Source organism: Dermacentor albipictus, chromosome 6, assembly GCF_038994185.2.
Source record: "Dermacentor albipictus isolate Rhodes 1998 colony chromosome 6, USDA_Dalb.pri_finalv2, whole genome shotgun sequence".
Classification (NCBI taxonomy): Eukaryota; Metazoa; Arthropoda; class Arachnida; order Ixodida; family Ixodidae; genus Dermacentor; species Dermacentor albipictus.
In genome coordinates this window covers 16,473,472-16,499,778 of record NC_091826.1, presented here as the reverse complement: position 1 = coordinate 16,499,778, position 26,307 = coordinate 16,473,472, and the positions used below count along the sequence as shown (strand labels likewise).

General features: G+C 40.6%; 1 protein-coding gene across 3 annotated transcripts; it reads right to left on the bottom strand.

The window, feature by feature from the left end:
- Nucleotides 1-299: 299 nt before the first annotated feature.
- Nucleotides 300-26,248, bottom strand: LOC135914437 (uncharacterized). 3 transcript variants are annotated; one of them, XM_065447294.2, is made up of 20 exons: nt 26,057-26,248; nt 24,795-24,956; nt 24,481-24,533; nt 24,330-24,407; nt 24,151-24,245; nt 23,426-23,518; nt 21,787-21,883; nt 18,328-18,395; nt 17,932-18,007; nt 16,267-16,372; nt 15,333-15,435; nt 14,631-14,775; nt 14,340-14,402; nt 12,818-13,000; nt 10,209-10,274; nt 9,791-9,865; nt 6,264-6,335; nt 5,194-5,259; nt 3,146-3,319; nt 300-2,274 (listed from the first exon to the last, which is right to left on the bottom strand). In XM_065447294.2, the coding sequence occupies exons 2-20, from the start codon at nt 24,913-24,915 to the stop codon at nt 2,092-2,094; spliced, it is 1,917 nt and encodes a 638-aa protein (XP_065303366.2). In that variant the 5' UTR covers nt 24,916-24,956; nt 26,057-26,248; the 3' UTR covers nt 300-2,091. The 3 variants fall into 3 exon arrangements, with proteins under 3 accessions (XP_065303366.2, XP_065303365.2, XP_065303368.2); XM_065447293.2 differs by lacking the exon at nt 26,057-26,248 and adding an exon at nt 25,372-25,800; XM_065447296.2 differs by lacking the exon at nt 26,057-26,248 and adding an exon at nt 25,372-25,800 and having other exon boundaries at nt 23,426-23,491.
- Between the last annotated feature and the right edge of the window lie 59 nt (nt 26,249-26,307).

Genomic DNA, 26,307 nt, shown 5'->3' with positions numbered 1-26,307 from the left:
ACAAGAGAGGTGTATGGCAGCAACAACACTGTTAGTGGCACCTTGTGATGCACGGCTTAACCAGAGACTGTACTTGACAGATAGTACTGCAGTGACCTACCATATCCTACTTAACTGCTGGTATAAAGGGTTGGTAGCAACATAATCCTTAACGTGAAGTCTATTTATAATTTTCCTTTAGTGAAAACATTCATGCAGAAAAAAAAAATTTTCATTGCTATGTAGATGCACATATCCTAACAAGTTGTTGCTACCAGCTTTGCTACTACTGTCCACAGCTCCGGTAAACTGGTAATCTGCAAACAGTAAGAAGCTTACGGACAAGCTAAATCTCACTATTACCTACATCAGAATTCTATAAAATTAGCACGACTAGGAATTTCAGGTTAACTCTTCAAAGAGCAACAAAGTTTCTTGTCAAATGCTTGACGTTTCACTAAAATAATTTATGTCCGTGGGTATACTAGAGATTAAACCTCAGTATAGTGAGACATTACTACTAGACAAAAATTTTGTTTAAAGAAGTGTGGTTATTAAGCTTCGACTACGTTCAGCGCATGCAAATGAGCTTACTGAGGACTTGGATAAGAACTGTGCTGCAAATTCACTTCTTTAGCTCACAATGTTAAGCAAGCTAAAATTGGGAAATTATTAAAAACATTGAAATAATAAATTTCATTAAATTCAGATATTTCATATTGAGTTTCAACTGTATGAAGGCAAGTTACATCAATGCCAAGGGCTCCACAGGATGATGGAGACTTGAAGTTATTAACGGCGGCTGAGCAAAGAATGTCCCAGGCTGTAGCCAACATTTCGACAAGGAGACTTGTCTTCATCCTTGGTAAAGCTAAGACTTCTTGGCAACATTTTTTGTTTGACCCCTGTTTATCTGCAGCTGGTGTTTCAACAAAACATAACACCCAGAACGTAAGAAATACAATCAAGACACTTCAGCACCTAGGGGCAAAAAAGAAATCCATCAGGACCCGTCTCATGATGAATGCCGACGTTAATGCAATTAGCTGTGAAGCAATGTAGTGACACACTGTATTGCTACCACTGAAACACGTCATGTATGAGGCGTGTATTCAGCTGGGCTCCTCTCTCGCGCTTCCTCTCTAGAAAATGCTGCGCCATCTAGCGGCACCACCGTTAAGTCTGCGCATGGTGCCTATCTTTATCCAGACAAGATTGTCTGATTATCACATGACGCATGTTCGATTCCGCGCAGCACCGGAGAAATATTAAAAGATTCTCTTTTTTATAATTGAAGACCGGCAAATAACCAATGCCACATATCCATCCAGTAACCCAAGTTGGTCCTATTGTTGGATTAAAACTTGGTTTACTCAGCATAGCTGCTCGTGCTCTACCTATTAGACCATGCACTACCCAGTGATTCAAGTTTGCATAAATAAGGTTAGATGGAGATAGACATGCAGACAGACCGACATATCACAAATTGGGTGGAGTTCCCAAAGAATGCTTATTGCATTAAAGATGAAACATCATAGAACAGAGAAAAAAATCACAGAAAGGGAAGGACACTGGCTATCTATCAAGGAATGACTATCTATGCCAACAAATGTGTACTACTCGTGTGCGACAACTGGCCTGATGTATGTGCCGTGTTTTGAGCATTTGAATACATTTCCAGATGAGATTTTAGAGCATAGTTTCCAATGCCGTAAAGCCAATTGAAGACCAGCACCCTTCCTGTACTGTCATCTTTTCTCTGTTCTATGGTGTTTGTTTTATTCCGCTGAAGTGCTGGAAATGCCTCAGATGCCTAAGTTCCAACTCGTCCATCTTTCTGCAAGATGCAACACACATCACTGTTCACATGCACTTTACCCAATGTAAAAAAATAAGAGTGACACAGTACTGTAAGAACCTTGTGCAGAGATCATTATCAGGGCAACATAGCATGACAACACAAAAGCTCTAAGATTTCGGTGACCACTACAGCAGACAACACACGGCCACGAATACAATGGAAACTAGTGCTGACTCGGCTGAGACAACCTCCATTAGGCTCACTTAGTGCGCGCAGCTCTAAAGGTTGACAATGTGTTTGTGTGATTGTGATCACGAAGGCGATTCTGCACTGTGGTAGAGCTTTCTAATCTTGCTCAGCAAGGGTTCTTGCCGCGTGGAAGCTTCATCACTTGGAACTCTCGACACTTGGAAGCGTGACACACGACGAAATGGAAAGAAACCCGGCCTCTTGCGACCTGGCTGCTTTCCACGGCTTGGCGAAGAATCTGCTTCCTGCACAAGTTAAAAATGACAAGGTTACTTGAACTAATGTGTTACACTTTTGATTCTAGCGCACTCAAATAAAAAGCTAACAGCAGTGAACATAGCCCTCTACAGATCTTGTGCTGACCAGAAGCAAACATGCACAGTCAAGATGCAGGGTTTGAAGGTCCACATCATGCACTCTTAGACATCTTAGACATCTGAGGCATTTCTAGCACTTCAGAGGATTTCTCGGCTTATCCAAGTTTCATCGCTGAGCAAGCATAGCACTGCAAGCCTCTGCACTTCAGCCCCTATTTGCATCGTCACACTTCAATTTACAGATGAAATCAATTCAGTGATCAGAGAAAGATATCATGTCAATGCATTTGACCGGAAAATAAAATGCTGTTTTGCTCATTCTATGCATCAAATGTGCACCATTACAAAAGCAAACACATGTAGTGCTCCACTGCCACTGTGAAACTAATAAGTAGAGTGACGGCCCATGCATGAACACATCACATAAATTTGCAAGTTCTGTAACCTTACAGCATGTAAAGCTGTTTTTGAAGTCACTGTTTAACAGTGCAACATGTCTTTGAAACATGTGTTATGCTGTGTGCAATTATTTGCTCTTTCAGAAGTGCAATCTACAAATTTACCTAACATGTTAAAGGAGAAAACAATGTGCAAAACAGACAGGGACAAGAGGGCAGGGACAACTCACTAGCCGGCAACAAGTTCTATTTAGCTTTACCTAACATGTGTATTCTAATTTAAGGTTCCTTTAAAAGGACTTGATAAGAAAACATACAGACTTAAATCTTTTATTGCATGCTCTTCACTAAAATGCTTAAACACCACACAAATCCTCAGCAGCAAAACAACTTCAGCGTACCGTGGTTTCTGACTTGCTACGCTTGAGCTTAAAAGTGACCCTGGGCTTTGTCTGCGAAGATGACGGCTCCCCGCCAAGCAGGCTCTCCAGTTCCCAGACACTCATGCGGCCTTCACCAGGGTGCTCCTTTTGCTCAGGTGTGGACAGTGCTCTTGACAGGTAGCGCACCATGTTCTGCATACACACAATGCCAATGAAAAGCGGCGTACAGCTTTTGTCAAAAGTTTCAATGCAACTGCACTCATTGCCAGACCTGCCACCAGGCAGCATAATACCATGGCTGGTGCAGGACTTTTGTTATCGCAAAGCACCTTCAGGGTGCTGGATATACTACAGCAGCACTACAATGGGGCCCAGTGACAGGTCTTGTAAATCATACAGTGGCATTCAAACTTTTGACAAAGACTGTAGATTTCTTGAGATAAGTCTGTTTGTAACCAAGGTTTACTCTCTCTCTCACAAGTATTGGCTCTTGAGCCTTTCAGCTGTTGATAGGGTGTCTGCCCAACTTTGGAACCTACAAATCATACACAATTATGCCAGTACTGCATAGGTCCTTTAATGTCTCCACTGGAAATCGTGCCATATATCCCTGAAATCAGTGAAAAAAAAAGAAAATGCTTCAAGCAGTGACTTATCAGACAGCTTTGGAATATATGCACAAAGAATACGCAGCCGCAACGTACATTTTCACAGATGGCTCTACAATTAACTCCACATCACTCATCGTGTGGACTTTTTGTTCCCTCTACAGGGCAACGGTTCTCGTTTCGTCTTGAGCAAGCAACATCACCTACTTCAGCAGAGCTATATGGCATTGAGGAGGCCCTTGTGCATGTACTTTGACAGCAGCCACCAAAGACATGGGTGATTTTCACGGATTCAAAAGCAGCCCTACAAAGTATGTGGAACAGGCACAAGCGTTTCAATAATCAACCTGCAGCATTTGACATTGCTTATCTTCACCACAGGGCTAAGATTGCTGGGCATTGCATCAAGTTCCAGTAGATACCTGGCCATGCCAGCATTTTGGGAAATGAAAGAGCAGATGAAGCTGCCAGAAATGTACTCCAATACCGCAATTTCAAAAGAACATTTTTTACAAAAACTGACGCTTCAAACATGGCAAAAAAAATATGCCTATCAAGAAAAAGACCGCATCTAGAATCTTCCGCTTCACCCAGATAACTTCCTGCGTTATATTGACCCAGAAATGAGACTGAAAATTCCACGACCACTTCCTCAACACTTAGAGACATTGTACCATCGTCTTTGACTGAACATGGCATACACGAACAATTATCTGTACCGCATAGGGCTTACCACTAACTCATACTGTGATAACTGTCGCAACTTAGAGACAATGTAGCACATATTACTAGAATGCCCTGTGTACCGTGATGAGAGACAATTTTTTTAGCAACAAATGCACATTATTTGCCACGAACCGTTAACATTACCGAGCATCTTAGGTCCAATGCCCGGCCCTTCAAAACAGCGGCGGGTTTGGATTTATTGTTCAAATACCTGTCAGAAATTGGTCTAGTAGGAAAGCTTTAAAGATTGCATACTTCATATACAAAAGCCTAAATTTACCCGCCATGTCTCTTGTAAATATTAGTATCAGGTCCACTTGGACATTTCATATTTACTCTCTTTTTCTCCCACTCTCCTTTGGAACCTTTTAATCCCATTCCCCATCCCTATACAGAGTACCATGCCAGCAGTTATATAGTGACCAGAAAAATTTTCTTTTTTTCTTATAGAGTCCCTCTCTCTCTTTAATGACATTACTGGCTTGAAAACACCTCGTGTGCAATGACAAAGCGAGCAGCGACAGCTGAACTGCACATCTTAACCTTCAATAAGGAATGTGAAAGTCTCACACCTTGGCACCCCATTCAGCAATGCAAGGTTGACAGGGAGTGAGGGATTCCAAAGCACGGGTGAAAAGCTGACAGTACTGCCACCGTGTGCAGTTCACTGTAAAACTTGACGCTTTTACAGAGAAGCCTGTGTCTATGAAGCATCACGGAGTCCTGCCTTACCATTGGTGGAGGATGATTGGCCAGCTGCTGCACAACTGTCTGGTACACATCATCATCCTCTGCCTCCTGTTGTCACAAAAGAACAGGCAAGGTTTACCCAAACTTGTACTAGTGAAAACAAGCAGGTTTGTGTATAATTTTCTACAGGGCTGGATTTCAGCAGTGGTCTCACAGACTTCTAGATATGCCATGTGTGAGACCATGTGTGTTCTTTTCAACTACTCATGCCATTACCTCTCAGATGCTCATTAACACTTAGCAGATGCATGAAGCACAAGAATGCGTCTATATTTCTTTCGGACCATGACATAACAATGCCGACAGCATTTTTAACCCAGTAAGTCACAGTGGACACACTGGTGTAGGTGATTCGTTAATACCAGTTATGTCCATTAGTGACAAAGATAAAGCCACAAACATTAAGCTGTAGCTAAATCGAAGCCTCTCATTCAATGTAGCTCTATTTCACTTTAGTCTGACAGGTATTGCAACACACGACGACTTTAATTCACCCACTGCCATGTTTCACAGAATGTTCAATGTGCTGCATTCTGTCAGCAATGTCGAAGTATTTTTTCCTTCTTCATAACACCTGCAGTCAATAATTAAGTTGTGCATGTACTTTGGGCCAGAGATTCAATGTTCTTTGCGAAGAAGTGTAACATGACTGACTATGCACTAAATCAAGATTTAATTATCCTGTAATTGAGAGGACTAGCTAGAAAGTGCATGAAATATCACCCTACCACCTGGACATTCTTTTGGAAAAACTTGCGTTCCTTAGAATATACATTTACTGCCCCTGGACATTCTTTCAATAGAGTATGCAGTTCTTTAGAATATATTTATGTAACTATGATATACTCATGGGCTGTCCAATACAATTCACAACTAAATAGGGTAATGTACACTCATGGAAGGATGCTTAGTGCTTCTAACTATTGGAAATGTATGTTGGGCTGCTTTCACACAAAAATGCAGATTGCTTACAACAATGAGAACAATTTGAGCTAGTTCTCTTGTGGTAAGCTAGAAGGAGTGACGGAATAGACAAACCAGTTGGCACAAACCTCTATCATGTTCTGAAGGTCTTGGAGATTTCTGCTTGCCGAGGCTGGGTCTCCATTCTTATCGTCCAGCTTCTGCAAAGCATGTACAGGAACTTGATTCCAAAATTGTACTACCAGGTGTGAATAAAACCTGAACAAAAGACACAAAGTACTACACATCCTATGCGTAATCACACAATTGAACGTATGCATAATCATCATCAATACATGAAAAAGTTATGGGGTTTTACGTGCCCAAAACACGATCTGATTATCAGACATGTCGTAGTGGGGCCCTTTAACGTACACCTAAATCTAAGTACACGGGTGTCTTCGCTTTTCGCTCCCATCAAAATGTGAGGCCAGCATTCGATCCTGCGACCTCGTGCTTAGCAGCCCAACACCCTAGCCACAGAGCAACCATGGTGAGTATTATCAATATATGGTCTAGCTTATAAATGCAGAATATGTGAATGAACCACATCACTTTCATACAGATCAGCAAAAGTTGAAATGAACATCTTCAACCTAGTTCATCTTCTAGTTCACATTTTATACCAGCCTAACAATATGTACATCACCAGGTAATAGTACCATGAAGCACTTAGGAAGTGAAGTCAGAGCAGCTTAGGCTTTACAGTACTAAATCTTCATGTTACTGACGTCGGCTGCACAGTCTCTTTCACATGCCATCGGACAAAGTCTACAGTATATAGCATCAGCGAAAAATCTTAATTCTTTTACTGTTTTTCCTTGCATATTTGTGAATATGAGAAAGTGCCTCACATTATACTTGGAACTATATGTTCTCGTATACTCCAAGGTAAGCTCCCCCTTTTCAACTGCCCTGAGACAGGGCTTCACTAGAATACAGACCTGTCGGTGTGCCAGAAAAAAAGTGCAGATTTCAATCAATCAATCATTTTTATTGATTCATTTTGAAGAATACATTCATAATATTTAAATATTTGGAGACACCAGTCGGTGAGGAAGTAAAATCACAATGAGAGAAAACAAGGTGACGGCACACAAGGTCTGACTAAGCTCGCTTTCTTAAAAAGGCTTGGGCATATTTTGGGCACTTTTGTTCCAAGCTTCATATTCTGTTTCATACTTAGCAGGAAACACAGCAGAAGCTACCAAAGTAGTTCTGTCATGAAAGTCTAACTCCAATCATTTTACAGCACAGTTTTTGATCTGTGACTCTTTCTCGAGAATAACTACTTTGCATACTACATCTAGAACTTGTGGACGTAAGGTTACGTCAAACTACACATTATCTGTACACCTCTGTGCTTCCTGCATGTGATGTACTATGTTCTGGCTGCAAATGCAAGCGGTGCACTGTGGTCGCCGGTGACACAAATGTATCACTCCACGCATTAACATAATTCGGATCTTCGACATCTTCCGTGTCCTATATACATCATATTTTGAGAAATAAAAGGGATGAGACCTAGTGTAACATCTAATAACATGACGCACACTTATATCTTTCTCTCATATGCGACGTACTACCTTTTGCTCATACATGCAAGCAGTGAAAGACTTGTAGCATTGCCTGCTATGTGTGAAACGAAGTATACACAAATGTGCATCACAGTCCTGTTAAAATAGCACAATGCACAACCTGTAATGATGAGGTGCATCGGTAGGTGTGCACTGCTGTAGAGCTACAGTTGCATTACGATTTGTTAGTTCACATTATAAATCGTGTTTATAATGTTGTTTTTTTACTTTCTTCTTTTTTGAAAGCTCCTCCTTTAACTGTAAGTCATAGTCACATTATATTTGTGTAAATACGGTAAATAAAAGGCACACTCTATGCTTGTGCATGCAAGCAAAACAGTAAATTTCTCAGTTCCTGTTTTCACAACAAGCTACAGACTCAAAAACAGAAATTCAGTTTTCTCATTGCACCCGTGCACCATAAATATCTAAAGGTGATTTAACACTATTTAATGTGTGTTAACCCCTGTTACATCCCAAGACATCAAAAAATTCAGTACAAGCTGCGCCCACAGAACTACACTGCACCAGCTACCTGTACTTCTATGCTCCAAAACGAAGTTCTTGACGAACGTCGACAGTAAAATGAGATTACCTCCATTGTGATGGCATAAAAACGAGTAAATGTACCTGGCTGGTGCACCTATACAAATTCTTTAGGAGTTGGACAGTGGTGTATCAGCCACCGCACTCTTAAGTTATCGTCAACTAGTCATTTTCATATGGCAGAGCACAAAAACTTGCAAAACCAATGACTGTGATACAAGCACGGATTCATTTCGCTGACCTCTTACTGACACTAGAGTCATTAAGCAAGCTTTATTATCTTGGCGTAACTCTTCAGTTACAGAAAAACTAAAAGCATTAAAGAAAATCGATAACTGCACAAAACACATTTCTTTTGTGGGGATTGAGGAATGCGTCGGTGCCATTACGTGGGCATTCACCTGTTCTGCCATCCCTACGCCTCACCCCTTTCCACTCGCGACCAGTTGTCGGTGGTGGCGCTCCACTCCCGATGGTTTGCGGTGGGGGCGGGGCACTGACGTCATGACGTGGCCGCTGTCGGCTTCTCTCGGAGATTCATGGGGCTCTTACGTCAGGGACAGAATTAGGTGTGTAGACGCTGCCCTCTCATCTGCCGACACCTTTATGACTAGGACTTGAGCTTGCCCACGGTGCCTTTGTCCATGCGTGTACTTTGTGTTGATCCTTTTTGGATGCTAAGCCAAAGAACGGGTGCCTAGTGGTCGCGCGAGGTTGTACCACGCCAGGCCACACTTACCGGAGGCCCAAGCTGAAGGAGTTTGCCCGAGCTCTCGCGAGCTGGCCCATTGGTCACAACGAGAGCAAGTAGCATAGCTGCCATAACTTTTCCTAGCGCCATGTCCCAGGTGGAGCCTGCGCTCTCGCAGCAATGTGTTACAGGTGCCCTTTGTGTATTTTTGCTCCTGGTGCGGGACCTTTTTGGTTTCCACGCCGCCCTGGGACCGGGTGTTGGGACCGGGTGTTGGGACTGGGTGTTTGTACAGTGTTGGGTGCCACCGGAGGCAATAAATGGTTTCCGTTAACTCAAGGTAATACTGTATTCTTGTATGTGTTGCTCGGTAGCTCCTTGCGACCTGAGCTCACGCTAGAGGCGAGGCTGACATAGCCCTGTGGCTTGCTAAGCTCGAACCAGCAGTGGTTGGTACTCCCGTGAGACCCTAAGACCCCATACTTTCACAACATGAAAGAAAAAATGTGTTTCTGCTCACAACTTGTATAGGTACATTATTTTGTGATGTGGTTCTTTGACATAATGGCATGTCAAACATAAACGCTATAAACAAACAAGACTGAAAGTCTGACTAGACTCGTACTTCCTTCCTGTTATTTAACTGATTGTTAAGCCACAATTTCAGCGTTAAGTAAGAAGACGGATGAGCAAAACAGGAGACAATACAGCTCGCATTTACATTCCTCCAAGCTCATATAAAAGGCATGATCATCCTAGTATACAGACAAAAACAGTTAAAAGCAATGATATCAAAACGCACCCTCCACTCTTCAAGGAGTTTGCCCATGTTGCTTGCTGCTGCCCCACCCAGGGTCTTGTTGTAGTCTCTTGCAACCTGTAGAAAATATGAGAATCAGTTCCATACAAAGCTTTCACGGTTTTAACAGTGGCGCTATTAAATGTATCAACACATGAAATTTAGAGTTCATTTTTCAACTTCCAAGTCCTCACCTCCTCGACGCCAGCAATGCTAACAATAGAGAGTCATCATCCTTGCTAACACAAAAACGCCAAAAGCTGCACTGACTACAGGCTTTTGGTTACAGTGACAAACAAAATATAATGCACATGAACCAGCTTTAATGGCCTGGGCTGTCAGAGATTAGCAACACCTTCTAACAAGTTTATCACACCGAGATGTACAAAGCAAGTTGTTCGGCATAGAATGGTCTACTCACCCTAATGTCATGCTTCCAGAATCTTCTTGTACCTTGTAGGCTTTTAGATGGTGCAATCTCCTTGATCTAAACAAACAAAGGGCATGACGAAGTTCAGCTTTATTGCTCTAGAACTTGCAACAGACAACATACACAACATATTTTATTTAGTTAGAACAGATATTTTAAAGGAATTGCATGGGGCATATCGCATAATTCGGCCAGTTCAGGTGGATTATTTACTGAGGGAAACATTAGTTGCATTACCAATCATAATGTTTAGCATATTGATTAACAATCTTCAACTAATTAGATTTTTTTAATTTTTAGGACACATGTTTGAATTCTGAAATGGAAGCCAAGAAGTAGTGAAGTCATGTCTGCTTAGCACAAATTACAATTTTAGAGATATTCATCGACAAAACATGATATGGAATACTGTATAATGCCCACACCCTTTTTTTTCTGAATTTTTACTGATGTGGGCATTACACGAGGCAGGCTTATGACTACTCCCTGAAGCCTCGAAATGTGATCAGACTGCTATACAAATAAATGCAACCACTGGCAGCTGGCTACGAATACATTTACAGTCACAAACCAATTTTGGGGGGCACAGACTAGTGCCATCTTGTAGTGGCTCGCAGGGATCAACCAGCACGTGAGTAGTATAGGCACATGGCACCTGGTGAGATTTGTTTTCCGAATTTTTGCACTGCAAAGCACGGGTGCGAAGTCATACTTTTGCATTAGCAAGCAAAGTACGACTTTTGATCATACTGCAGCACAGTGAATGCATCTCGCTAAGTTAACAACAGGGTGCAGATGTGCTGGTCTCTTTAAAGGGGCCCTGAAACACTTTTCCAACTAATCATAGAATGGCCTCACTATTAAAGGATGTCATCTCACAAATCTCATGGTGTAAAATTTTTCTAATCCTTCAACCATAAGTGCACCTATACCCAGCTTTCTCTCTTTTTTCATCTCCACTACTGTGCTGGCAGCTACACAGCGAAGAAGACAAGAGACCAAAGCCTCAGCCGAAAGCGTCGCAGCAGTGAAGGGGCTCGTCACGGCACTCTGTGGCGGTCATGGTAGACCACGCTACTCAGTATGCTGCTGCTGTCTCGCAGGCGATGCACAGCTGATGTAGCTACGCGCAGTGCAAAAATGAAATGATCTTTCTGTTTTATTGAGATCACAGACATACATATGTTTCATTTATTTAACTCAAAGTCAGCAATTATGAATTATTGAGAAGGGTCTTCCGATCATGAAATCAGCCAATAGCATTGGTGGGTCCAGCTGCTTTCCACGATGCTGCATGATGGCATTGCAGAAGCAAAAGCAAGAGATCTTTCGCCGTTTTTGAAACAAGATTGTAAATTCCCTGCTGCATGTAGTGCATTAATATTTGGCTCATATGTTCACACCAGCCTCTGCGACAGATTGGCAACATTCTCTTACTATGCTCAAAAAGTGTTTCAGGGCCCCTTCAAGGAAGTACTGCCTCTGCGATATTGTCGCTAGTGGATCTAGCTGTGCTGTTGATGTCTGTGCACTCTGAATGAAATACAGTTGAACTCGGATACATATAGAATCTGAAAGGATCACAAAAATTTTTGATATATAGGTAATTCGATATATAAAATAAGAATTTCATACAAAAATTTTCAAGGGGCTTTTACTGCTGTTCATTATACACAATAATTCATTATACTATATGGATTCGAAATATCCGGGTTCGACTGTATTTATCTGTAGCTAGCAAAACAAACGTATGCTGCAACACCAAACAAAGCAGCTCAGGCAAATCTGGGCATAGACACATATAGCTAGTGTCGAGCATGACAATCGGTTGTAATGCAAAGCAGCTGACTAGGCACATGTATATTGAAATTTACCAGGAACCGCTCATAGGCAGAGTAATGTTGCACAGAATCCCAGTGGTCATGTGTTTGGGCTAGTTTTGCTTTAGAGGAAACATAAAAATTGGCTGCGTATCTAATTGCTTCGCTGCTAATGATGTGTAAGTGAGTATGTGTGGTGGTGCTACCTTAGGTCACGGCATGCAAAAAAGAATAATAATAATAATTTGAATTTTTTTGCATTTGGTGTCATAAAGTAGAACATTGTTCTGACACTGTTACATTCTTTAAGGCAGTCCTGGCACCCAACAATTTGAATGAGGTTCTATGTAATCTTGGCACTTTGCTCTACGTGCCAGACAACTTTGGACAACAAATTTTAAACGTGTTGATGTCTTCTTCAGTGCACATTGGTTTAAGCAGGAGGCATTATTGTTAGCACAATACTTTGCACTGCGACATCACTTCAGCGTGAGTGCAGCGACTTCAGTATTTGAATATTTTGAAACAAGCTTAGAAATAAACTTAAACTATAAAGCTTTTAGTGTATTCTCATATTACAAACAAAAATTTATCTTTACAGAAATCATATCAACAAACTGATTAACAACCAAGTTTCGCACAAATCCAGGGAATTTTTTGTAACTTAAGCAGAAACTGGCTTTGGAGGTTGGCAGCACTGCTTTGAGCACCGAGTTGGTGTCGACGTGCATCTGCACCAACTGGCCAAGTGCTTTAATTGAATTAAGACAGAGTAGCTACCTTAAGGACAAGTGTGCCTGCGAGAATGATGCAGAGGATGTTGACCACTGTGAGGCAGAAGGAGATGACTCCCAGCAGTGCGCACTCCTTGTGCATGTTGTACTTGTCGAAGTAGTAAGGGCTGTAGCCCATGGGCGCTATGAAGGCCGGGGACACTGTCAGGGTAGTCCCCGTTACGTTGACCTGAAACAAACGTGGCCCCCTGATACAGTGAAAAACAGTTTGAGGCTACAGAAATTTCTAATCTGATGTAGACACAATACTTGAGATGGAGGTAAAAACAGCAACACTTCTGGCAACATTGTGTTCAGTTGTATTCGATCGTAATTCACCAGAAATGAAACAATTTGCAAGGCTCTTCACTGCTAGTGTGTCTATGCCAGCAGGTTAGCAGGGAATAGCAGCAAATTGCAATGGGAGTTCTGTGAGCTTTGGCTGCACAAAGCGTCTCTAAGTCTCACCACCAGAGTTCCTGTTTCCATCAACCACTGTAATGGTGATACATATATGTAAGCCAAACCCCTGCAATGTGACCATTTTCCACAGTGTACACAGCATAGTGTAGCAAGAATGCAAATAACAGGAGTCACAGGCAGATGTGCAGTGTAGTAAGCTTGCTTCCTGGTTCGAGCACAGTGCCGACTTCATTTCCTCTCTATACAGAACAGTGTTGGTTCCAACTTGGGATTGTGAAAAGTAGAGGTCATGAAGCATGATGAAAAAGTTGTGTTTGAATGCAAGCAAACAAGTATTGCCTGCTTGCCGACTTGCTGGTCATGCGGGCTTCTAACCCTCTTCACCAGTCTTACACAGGCCGCCTACAATGCTTCCTCGGTCCTTGCAATGCAACGCCAGGAAGTCTTACTCATATGCCATTGTGGATAATTTAGCAAGTCAATGTTGCTTCTTAGGAATGCCTGTTGTCAATGCCTATGTTCTAGGACACTGCGGTTACAGGTCTGCCTTTCTGCCACAAAATGTACATGCCAGTCTGACACTATATAATGGCATAAGAGGAGGGCCATATACAGCTCTACCAATAATCAATATTCTTGCATCGTGCCAAAACAATTATGCACCAAATTAGGACACGTCAAACCTGAAATTAGGCGACGCAGCCACTTCTGAGGTACATAAGATACAGTTTGGCATGCTCTACAAAACACATAGCTGTACCACTACACTATGCATGCATAGTCGGTGTCAACCTTGCGTAGAGTGCAGGAGTGGTGGCCACCGGGGCACACTGGTGACAACCAGCGACGTCTAACGGTAGTGCTGGGCTCGAGATAAGAAGTGTCTGGGCACACGTGGCCAACACATCTAATCTCAGGTCCAGCCATTACCATTAGTTGTCACTGGCTGGAGCACCCCGGCGGCCGCCGTTCACAAGCTCTACACAAGGGTGACGCCAACTGTACATCATTAGGATTGAACCATGGTTACCAAACAAGCTGCATGGCCCTCAGAAAACGTGGCTAGCAGATAATAGCATCGAAATAAATGTAATGATATTGTTTACCTCAATTGGGTCTTGGGTCATTGACTTGAACACCTTCACCAGAGACAGTGACCACAGGATTCCCTAAAGCAAAACACAAGAACGGTTAAGAAGAAAATGATCCTGACCAAAGGAAAACAAATTTAGATTTGTTGTGTGGGAAATTCACATGTAAAGTTTAGAAAAGCTTGGATAAAGCTGTCATTGGCAAAAAATTAGAACATGACAAACTGCATTCATGTCACCAAACTAGAGAAATGCGTGTTCGGTCGGTAAAATTTTCAGCCAGTACCAGACAGAGCAAATACTGACACTATTGATGATCGGTGGCAGGAGAGAGGCAGAGATAGCTACGCCCACCAAGCACGCAGAATTCCCGCCTAGAATCGCCATGGCAACGCCCCCACCTGATGGCAGGGCCACCAGGGACCCCACCCAGAGGCTTCGCCAGTGACCCCTGCGTGAAAAAGTTAGTGCTAAAATAGCAGTAAACAGTAAAAACTGTAAATACTAAATATGAAAATAGTAAATATGCCCTTCACAACAGTAAATATGTAAGCAATAGTGGCAACCTCTGTTTGACTGCTAGGCTGTCTGATCCACCATGACAGCCCTCGAGAATTTTAGCCATGGTTATGTAATCCCTTCTATGTTATTTGTATGGCAGGTGCTCCAGCAACAATTATGTTTTATTATTATTAAAAATATGGGACTCGAGACAAAATAATGTTTCTGCATTTCAGAAAAATGCAGGACAACACATTGCTAATGAAACAGCAGTGGATCTAACAGTGCAGGTTGACTACGTATTTTTCTAAAGTGCTTCTAGGTGCAGGGAATGGTTACGTTTCATCTACTGGCAGGCTTCAATTCTATGCTTACACCTCTCCAACATGTCAACATCTCAAAATCTCTTTCCAAGACAAAGGTGTCGTTGTCTTGGAAAGAGAAAGCAACCACATGCTTAGGCTACTGCTGACCACACGTTATCATAAAATACACATATTCTCATACCTAGAGCTCATTTCAGGGTTGGGCCATCGTGATGGACTCCAACTGGAACCTTCGTAAGGTGGTATATCACCCCAGAAGGCATTCAGAAGGCCAAAGAAGAAGCCTGTGAACATGAAGAGCAGTAGTTTTTTTCATGACAATCAGATATAATTGCGTACCTTCATACCTTTGTGCAGATCATATTAACTAAATGTTCACACTACTAAAATATAACAGAAGGCTCTAGACTAATGAAAACAACTTTGTGTTACTACCAGCTGTCTCTCTTACTAATCATTTTTGCACTATATCTCAATTAATAATTTAAAATCATGTTCCTTAATTTTCAAAAATTATTCAATGACTTGGATATCAGTTAAAGCCTTAGGATGAGTTAAAAAGCACCAAGGAAGTATTCTCCCTGTACTGTGTTAAATGAGCATTTATTCTATAAATTTCTTGACCCTACCTGTGCATATGTTGTAACTATGACTTCTATATAGTGTTTGTCAATGTTTCACTGAATTGCAAGTACTCATCACTGTAATGCCTTCAAAAATCATACTTGAGTTCTCAGGTCCTAACTGCATATACATTTGTGTATAATATCCATCATGAAAGGATCAATAAACTCCTAATTTCTTTACTTAGTTATTCATTTAAAGGCCCTGAAAGGAAACCCCAGGTTTGAACACAATGTTAATGGAAAGCATACAAGCATATCCGTCTGCTAGTTTTCCCAGTTATTTCACCAACTCAGCCTGATTTAGTCATTGGACTAAAGTAATCAAGTAAATTACAGCAGATGCACAGCCCCCTATTAAAGAAAAAGTGTTTGATAAATACAATTTATGGCAGAATGATAATGTCAGAAAAGTGAGGTGAATTCTGCAAACCTAGTTCTGGGACCCTGGCTTGAAGAAGTTATGAAGGTCACACTGTTACATGAACTCACCAAAGAGCAGGCAGATGAGGAGACCAATTAGCTCTGTCTTCAAGCCAAGTTTTGTCAGAGCTGTGTCACGAACTATGATGCCAAATGTGATTGCCATTATGGGACCCTTGGAGAGATTATGAAATGTACATGAAAACATAAAGTAAGAGTAAAATTGAGTGAGGCACTTTCTTGATGCACTGGTCCCTGTATTTACAAGCACACCTAGACTTGAAATCCCTTCCAGACCTTGTGGAGTAAAGGGAAGCAGCAAACCTTACTTGAAGTAGCCACTGCACTCTTCTTAATAGTCACTGCACTTAAATAATGCTACTCAGGGATTACAGCAATGATGACTTCCCCAACAGACATCAAAACTTTCCCCCAATTCTAGTATCTTGAAGTAGGCATTCCAAGTGCATGATGACTCAACTTCAGCTTTGATTCACCAAGCAGCCTTAATGAAGCATAGTGATTGCTGAACTCAAGTGAAGAGTGGCAGGGTCAAGGATGAGCTTCAAGTTGTGGTATGCTTGTGAATATGGAGGCAAAAGAATGAAAAGAATGTGTCAAGACAAGGTTAACTAAAACAAAAAAATATTTCATGAACTATAGAAATTACGTTGATCACCCTTTTTAACACGGAAATAGAACACATATGGCATAAAATATTCCAAATCAGTATGGCTCCACACAAAGAAGGAAGCATCTGGTAATAATGCCTCAGCTAAAGCATATGCATACTACAAGGCCAGAATTAAACTCAAACAAGAAAAATTAAAAATGCATATTTATGGCTCCTCGTTCATCAATATTTGTGACATGAGCGTGATTCCTTTTTGGACAATGAACTTGGTGGCTACAGAATGTTTTGTGATCAGCTGCATGCAGATGATCGATTGAACAATCGGTAAGCGAGTTTGTTTTTCGATTTCTCAATTAACATGCCAAGGCAACACAGACGCTTTGAGGATACGGGCCTCTTTATAATGTGTGCCTGTGTGCTTATGTGCGACATGAGCACTTTTTCATTCTGGCCCCATGCCAATGTGGCTGCTGTAGCCAGCTGTAGCTTCATATGTTTTAACAGATGTAGTTTACAGAACTGCAATATCTGGTATCAGTGCAAGGTTATGGTTTTGTAAACATTGTGGTCAATTTCTTTTTAATTTTTGACTTGCTGATTTTTGGCAATATTAGTAAAAAATTTCAGGCCTTAAATATAAAATCTACTTCCTACGATCAGGAGAATTTAAGTTTCTCCCTGAAATGCAACAAAATTTCATCGAAATCAGTTGATCGGCTGCCTAACAAGAACATTTATGCATATCACATATTTGAACAAGAATATTGGAGTTAGACCCGAAGCAATGCTTCCTATTAAATCAGCAACTTTGAAAGTAGCAGCAGAACAACACAGCTACTGAGGCATTACATGAGATAACATGCAGATATCACATATTTTGAAGCAACATGTTCGTGTACACATCTCAAGTTAGTACAATTGCACCTTTCTTGCTGCGCAATGAACAAAACAAAATAACAAAAATGGGCACTTGCTTGGAAGTCACATGAGCGCCCACAGATCAATAACTGGCAAAGTGGAAAACACTAGAAAAAGCATTTAGCAGCTCATAGCTGGCGCAATAAGACAACATTAAAACAATCAGTTGTGCTGTGACTCACCATAAGAGGTGATACCAACATTGCAGCAATTATTGAGACCACATTGTTGTCCATCAGGCCAAGGGCAGCAATCATGCTGAAAATGAAATCAAGCCCACGAAGACATTACTCTCAATAAATGTTTACCCTTTCAAGACAGAGAACACAAAAAGAATTGAAAACAATATCGTTAATTAGCAATAAGTGTGCGTTGTCGTGCATTTACTCACACTATATGTGTGCAATCTGAGATTACATAAGTTTGTTGAATAGCATTCTCATTCTTTCTTTGTATGACAGGTTGTGTCCAATGTATAGACACGTGCTACGAGTGACCATTTGGGCTATCATAAAGAAAGAATTTAAGGAGAGATTGTACTGCTTGTCAGAAGCAGTTCAGCCAAAGGACTTACTCACCCTGCAAGAATTATGAGCGCAACAAAATCAAATGTGAGCTCTCCCTGAGCCTTGACACCTGCAACAACCTAGGTAAGAAAGGATGACTTATCAGTGACAGCCTCAAAGAAGGTGTTCCACCTTCATGCAAAACACATTAATGGCATGGTCACAATCATGCATGTGGAAATGGTTTCAGCAATGACAACCAGTTTCACCTAATTACTGTCAATGAAAGCAAAAAACTTCTTGAGTGGGACCTTCGGCATATGAAATACAGTAACTGTTCCCTTCATTTTGGATATTGTTTAAAGAAAAAATCATTCAAGAAATGTACAAGATGTTGTTTTCAAATGCACAAAAGCGTTACTAGGATTGGTGCTGAAACAGCAAAGGTTTGACACATTCTGTTAAGAAAATGCTTTAGCTCAGGGCCAAATCCAATTTTCCTATTCAAATACAAATAAAATGCACAGATGCTTTTATGAGACAACCAGTAGAACAATTTGAATGAAATTTGTTGCATTTGAGGAAGTAAATTTCTAATGAGTAGGAAGCAGAACTTTGATTTGGGGCCAGTAAATTCTTTAAAAAATTCCTTAAAATTAGTAAACTTAAGAAAACACTGATGCACAAAGTTTACAAATCCTAACTGTGCACCAAAAGCAGATATTACAGTTCTGTAAGCTGCATTTTTTAGACTCTAAAGCAGAAAAATTCAATATATTAATATATAGCTTAAACAAAACTGTTGCAATGTTTATGAGAGCTATATGAAAGTATTACTTGCAAATTAGTTGTATATTTCAAAGTGATGTATCATACATCGATTTGATCTATTTTAGCTGTGTTATTAGGTGCAGTTTACAGAATCGTGAAATATTTTTCACTGCTAAGTTACAAAGTAATAAACTTGATAGGTGACTTCTTTCTGTGTTGCTTCTTCCCCAATTTTCTGCAATTTTTCTAAAAAGAAATGATGACCTAACTAAAGATTGGCTTTCTACAGTCACTAGATCTTAACTTTTACTTTTAAGGGTAACAAACATTATTAAATTTGGTGCGGTGTTTGTCAAGAAAAACAATTTCTCCGCCCTCAAGTATTTAGATGGGAGCCCCCGAGCTAAAGCTTCCTTTTAAAGTAAAAAAACATTGGAGAGGCACTGCCAAGTTCATTAACATATGCTTAATGATTAAAGAGGTCAATCTAAGGCACTATGATACGGGAAAAATAAAATATGCATGTAATATCTCTAAAAAATTCTGCAATTCAAATGTAAATTTATTTTTCCAGTGATAACTGGGAGGTTTCCAGACACAAAAGCCGCTTTGAGCACCTTTACATGGTCCTCATAGAATAAAGAACCGACCGTGGTCCTTAAGAACTCTCACATTGGCAGCATACAGAAATGCATCATGGTTCAAGTTATACAGAGTACATATTTATGTACATCGTCATAAGATAAAACAAGCAGTGGTCTGAGATGAGAGAGAGAGAAAGGCAGTCTAACACTCAGTAAGTTCTGGTAATCCATTGCATTCACATACAAGCAGCACATATTTCGCAATATAGAATAAAAACTGATGAAGCTCCTAAAAAGCCATAATTATTCTGATAACAATAATAAATTGGGATTGATCATTACTAAAGTGTCATGAATGTACGACAAAATTAAAGAATTTCTGAAGCAAAGGATGTGGTAGAAAGACTCAGGATTCAACCTAGCTTTTGGGGTTTTGCGCATGTGTATTATTAGAATTTCATATTCCCCTTATTATTGCTGCCTTTTTGGTCACTGCACCATAGCTGCAGACAGCTTTCTGAGTAAATTTACTTAGCTATATTAATGAATGTATGTAGGTTGCATTCACCTCACTACAGAATCATGCAGTGACCATCAATGTCCACAGCAATTTCTCAGAAACAAAAAGAAGCAAGCATGCAGTCACTAAAACATACAGCTGTCGCATGAATATATTATGTTTGTAGCAAATAATATATTAGTGAAAAGAAGCAAACGGTACCACATTATGCTATTTCAATGTGTACCCTAAATGTCACAAAACGAGGCATAGTGCGATGCAAACAGTCACTAGGAAAACTGTTTGTCTGTCACATGAAAAATACAGTGACCGAAAAAATAATATTCATTATACAGACAAGAAAAAACAACAAAAGCTCAATTCACGGATTAAACCTGCAAAAATAGTGCTGAGTTTTCAGATGCAGAAATATAAGAACTGGCGATCTCTAAACAGCATTTAAGAATAGGGCAGACAAAGAGATAATGGCCACTTTGTTTCAAGCTGTAAAACATAAAGTGTGGCTTTTTTTCTTTGGGCCATCAAAATTCAATTTCTGCTTCAGACCTTGCAGCTGCTTTTGTTGCCTGCAGTTTTACCTTTCCACAGTGAATTATCTTTTCATGAAAATTTGTAGCATTTTCTTTCTTCTGATGTATGTACTGACCAATCGTCTTACAGCCCAGTCTTATGAGTTTGAGGCTTTCTTCTGCCCTTATAAAATTATATACACTACACTTTCATATTCATGCACAGCATTTTATAAAAATTAGGACTGCTCTTGAATATAGTATACCCTTTTATGAGCAGCATTTGGGGAAAACAACAAGTATTGATAATTTTTTATTATTTCAGAACCTTTCAAACAGACACTGCACTGTGTTAAATAATGTAGTATGCACAACCATTTCAGTCACTAAGTTCAGTAAGAATTTGATCATATGAAAGAAGGACCTATCATAGCTAAGCAGCAATGTTGGACTAATTAATGATTATTCCCTTCAATGCCAATAACTCTATCTTGAGAAAATTTTGCTTTAAAATATTTCTACCACATGCAGCATCAATTAACAATGGACAGCAGAGGAAGGAATAAAAAATTTACAATTCTTCACTGGATTTCTCAGGACTTCACAATCCTGTATATTGAAAATATTTTATCTATGGGAATAAAAGCAAATGTAATCTGTGCAATTAAAAATTTGCCTGATATGGGTCATTCCAACAAAAAGCAATGAAAAAAAGAGACAATGTATGTACTGCTATGACCAGCAACCATCCCGACAACTATCATCAAGCAATATTTAAAAATATGTTGTGCACGTTTGCCACTTTTGTAGCACAGGCATAACAGAAGTGTCCCAAGATGTAGGCAATATGTTTCAAAAGTTGGTATTATCATTACTCCTGGAATGCTGAACTTCAAAATAATTCTTCAAGGACAACTCCTGCCACACTAAAGGCATAGGGTTTTCAAAAGAAGCAAGCAGTGCTGCAAGATCTAAGAGATGATAAGAGATATATATATGTTTGCCTATAATGCTACGAATACTCCCAAATGTGTCCCAGACAACAAAAAGCAAAGTCATCATAATAAAGACACACTAGTTTTGTCAAATTGAGAAGCACCTTCATCAATCCAAGGCACAGTAATCACCTGATCACCAAGCTACACACCTGAGCAACCGTAAGGCGTGCCTTAACGGACTTCAGAAACTTCTTCTGCATTGATCGAAATCCACTCTCCTTCTCTTTTTCCTTTTTTGCTTCATCGCTAAAAGAAAACAGGTGTCAATACCACAAACTGGGTAAAGCCAAAGACATTGTGGTGCTTTGATTATTAGTACTCTTCATATGCCAAACAAAGCTAGCTAGCTCAACAAAATGGGATCAGTTCATATTTGCTTTGCTAACTGATTTGACTATGTAAACTAAGGTCCTGATTTATGTAAGGTCCTGATTTATGTAAGGCCGCTTTTTCTGCCTTTACAGCCACTCACTCTTATGTTTCCAAGAAAATGTTAGGTTTGTCTGACATAGTGTCTAAAGTGCAGACTTGTAGTAGCTCTTATGAAACATTTCCTTACCAAAAGGGGAAGTCCTATACATCTCAGCATAAATAGATGCACTTTTTGTTTCAAGTTGGTGGTCCAGATATGTGTACTGTCACAACAAAGCAATGACTGTACTCTTTGCTTTATCTTCTCAAAGCACATCCCTAGCATTTAGCATCTGATAGTCTTGCCTACTAGCAACGGTGCCTCCTTTTTCAATTTCTTACACAACATTCTTTTACAATTTTTTATGCAAAGCAAACCACTAATCATTTTTGCTTCGTGTGAAAAATATTTTACTACAATGACTTAAAAAGAAATTAGGTACAATGCATGTCATCTCTTTGGGTACCATGCTCAGAGCATAGTTGTTTTCTAGAGCAAGAAATGCATTGAAGCTAATAATTACGTATGTTTTTCTATCTAACATGATTCTATGAGTGAAACTGAATTTATAGTCATAACTTTGACAGTTCTTATTGAATACGTATCTAGCAACAACAGCTTTTGTGCACTCAGTATTTTCATGGTTAGGTGTGCCCACAATTTACAGGCAGTCCTGTTGATTTGGGAAAGGCAGCATTTTACACATCAGAGCACACATGTGGTAACAGAATGCATGGCTCGGTATAATATAGCACCAAATACAAGATGTATCACCATGGTTTTACTACATAGACTTACAATTGCTGCAAGCTCACTACGTTTCATATTTTGTGCATCCTAATAATTTTGACGTGGCCTGCAAATAATTTGAATTTATGAGAACATGACTGACATTTGCTTCCAAGGTATTAAATGAAAGGCAAACATGAGCAAACAAAGTAGAGGGCACATTTTCCTTTTCGTATTCACCTGTGTATGTGACACTGGTGATTAGTTTACAGATGCTTAATTTTAGGGCCAGAGCACAAACTGCACAAGGCTCCACAACAATCACACATCACAATTTTAAACATTACACCTGTCCAATCAACTAGTTTCGATTGCAATCTAGCCCAATCAGGATCGAATTTCTAGACTGCGAGTGACGCCCTTCTGCAGCCTGCACAAAGGAGCTATTTGTGATCGAGGAGCTAGTAGTTAATTCTGGCATGATATTACATGGCTGTCATAACTGCAGCAAAAAGTGTCTTCAATGAGCAAGGCTTGACATGAAGAACATTGTGCCATGCCCATTGCTATGCATTACATGGCAGTATTAAGCCAGAATGGCACACTATTCATGCACATGGTTTTGCAACATCACAGTACCCACTCACCCTGATTCATAGTTAACATCAGCTATCGTGTTTTGTTCCTCATCATCACTTTCTGGTTCAACAGCTCTGTAGAATATTGGACATGGAAATACACTGTGGATAAAAAGGGCAGAGGCAGGAACAATGTCAATCTGTGAGTAATGTCTAACACAAGGCCTGTCAACATTATAGATGTTGTTATGGCACTTGAAGAGTATCTATAGCATAACATTAATTAAAGAGGAAGAAATATTCTTTAATAAATGATTTGCTATGGCCATACACCTAACACGATACTTAAGATGACAAGGGTGACATTTAAAGTGATGATGCGTTCATACAAAGTACACACATACACAACATAGAAGAGCAGACACTAACAAATAAGGAACTGCTAGGGTGTCTGGTCATGGCCAGTGTGTTTAAGAAAGGCTAAGAGCGTCTTCTTTGCACACAAAGCACCAGCAATGCTCCAAGGCTCAAGTGCATGGCACAGCTTAAAGAAGCTTCCACATAAATTTAGAGCAGATTTTATAGGAGCTCTTGAGTCTGCAAGGTGCATGCAGATGTAAAAAACATAATTTAAGTCATTGAACACATTGCACTGTGGCAAGCACATCAACGGCAGTTTGTGGAATCAGAGCATATATATATATATATAACACTGCTACAACATGCAAACTTGGAGTAAGGCAGCCAAAATAAAAATATACATCACTCATTAAAAGAACAGAAAGCAACCTCACCCAATAGTTGAGTCATAGTTCGAACCAATGCCCCGAGATGTCAGGTCACTAAGGATGCAGTCCGTTGGTTTTCCGCTTTCATACGGAAAGGACACCTAAATTACACTTGAAATTAGGAGGACTAGCGAGGTAGGGTGTTGGAGCATATTGGGGCTTGCTTGTGCGTGTGTACACATTACCTGATAGAATTTATCTTGGGCTGTTGCATTCCAGATGGCATTTCGAATTCCGTATGACTCTAGGCAATCTTCCAGTGCCTAGAGTAGAGAAGGTACACCGTGATTACTTGATACTGCATGGAAATGAACAAAAATCAAGGCTTGTATATACCTGCTTCAAAGTAAGATGTTCCTTGCTATCGCGAAAATTCTCACGGTCGTCATCTACAAATGAACAAAAAAAAAGAATAATAAAAATAATGAATAAAAGCTGTAGGCACGCAACTGTGAGGTTAGTTGTTATTATTATTACTGCTTAATTGTAAATGCTTTCTATTAATTTTTTTTTTGTTTGTGTAAGCCACGTTTCAGCAGCATGCATGCACAGAGATGCACGCATCAATTTACTGTGTTATGTCTTGGCCATTGATGCACAAGCAATGCAGCGATAAAAGCTGGTGGTACAAGCGCACGAGCATTGCATACCTTCTGATAAAGTCGCACGGCTGTCCGCGCAAGAGCGTGCCGCATTTTCAGTGTCTTCCTTTGGAATGCTGACCAGGAACCACATTCCCGATCTCATACTGCCCTGACCATCTCCAGGCATTTTTCAATACACTGCAAGACTTACGCAATGGATCTTCGGTGCTGTAAGAAACACGTGCATATCGTTTTGAATGCAGCCGCACATACGCTACGCTTGCAATCCTAAACCAAAACGCGCGCGCACCAACACCGTCGTCACACACACGTCTAAGCCGAAATAGGAATTTGCACGATTCTGTTAAAACTGCGGATGGATATGACTGATGATCGACCCTCATACACCGCATATAATTCAACTCCAAGCCGCGAATTCGCTTTCACGCCGACGTACTACTACGCCTCTGCAGTGACATTGATATGAGGGGGTTAAAAAAAATCGCATAATCGCGACTCGTCGCCAAGCCGCGCCCAGAAATAATGATCTATACAGTCGCGGCCTGGGTGAGCACTCGCGACTGATATCATTGTATACAACTATTGGCACATAACCACATGTAGAGTACACGGAGTTTCTCACCTCAATTATCCGGTGACGGGCGGGGACTGACTGTAAATTTCTAGGTCACCTAAAGACTGTGAATTTTGAGGAGCTATTAGTACATCCTATGTTGTTTTGAAAACTCTATCCGTTAACGCACTGTTAGGAAAAAATTATTGCTCCACAAGACTACGTTACGGCTCACTCCGCAATACGCTCCGCACGATCTGCGTCCATGTGCACATCTCTCTCTCTCTCAAATTTTATATCTCTCTCCCACTAGGGAGTTTTCTAGGGAACTATCTGGGGAGCGCTATTGAGAAAAAAATTGTGCACTGCGAACAGTGCGAACGCGAGGCCATTCGAAGAAGGGTTATGTAACTATTTCTTTTCTTTAACGGCTTTAAATAGCTAGGGAACGTAATACGACTGTCTTGTACGGAATTCGTCGCTGTGACATCGCACCCAAGTAAGTTCAACGCGGCGTGGCTGTCTTATGAAAGAATTACAATCGCCGTGTATGTGTAGTCCATACAATTCAAAGCTCTTATCAAACGCGCTTGGTTGTTTTTGCGCTGGACTGCGGCACGTGTGAACTTTTGCATGGCGAGTGTGTTGTACCGGCAAGCACGTCTTCAAACCCCACAGTGCGCGCCATGTGAATTGCTAACTGGCGTCTCGTAACCTCGGCGACAACGCTGACTGCGCTTTGAGATTAGTTTACCTTTTGACAGCTGTACAGACTTTCGGCGAACACCTCCAGCGCTTGTGTCGAGGCCAAGCAACATCTTGCCCTCGCAACGCGTGCTAGCAGCTTACTTCCGTGTGTACTGACTCTGCATTTCCTCTCTCTAGACAGTCTCGACGCATATCTGACAGGCAAGTGCCACGCGTTCTAATATGTTGCATGCGAAACATTATTTGGCGGGGAGCTATTTTCTACCACGGTTTTTAAGTTTAGGAATAGTCTGGTTC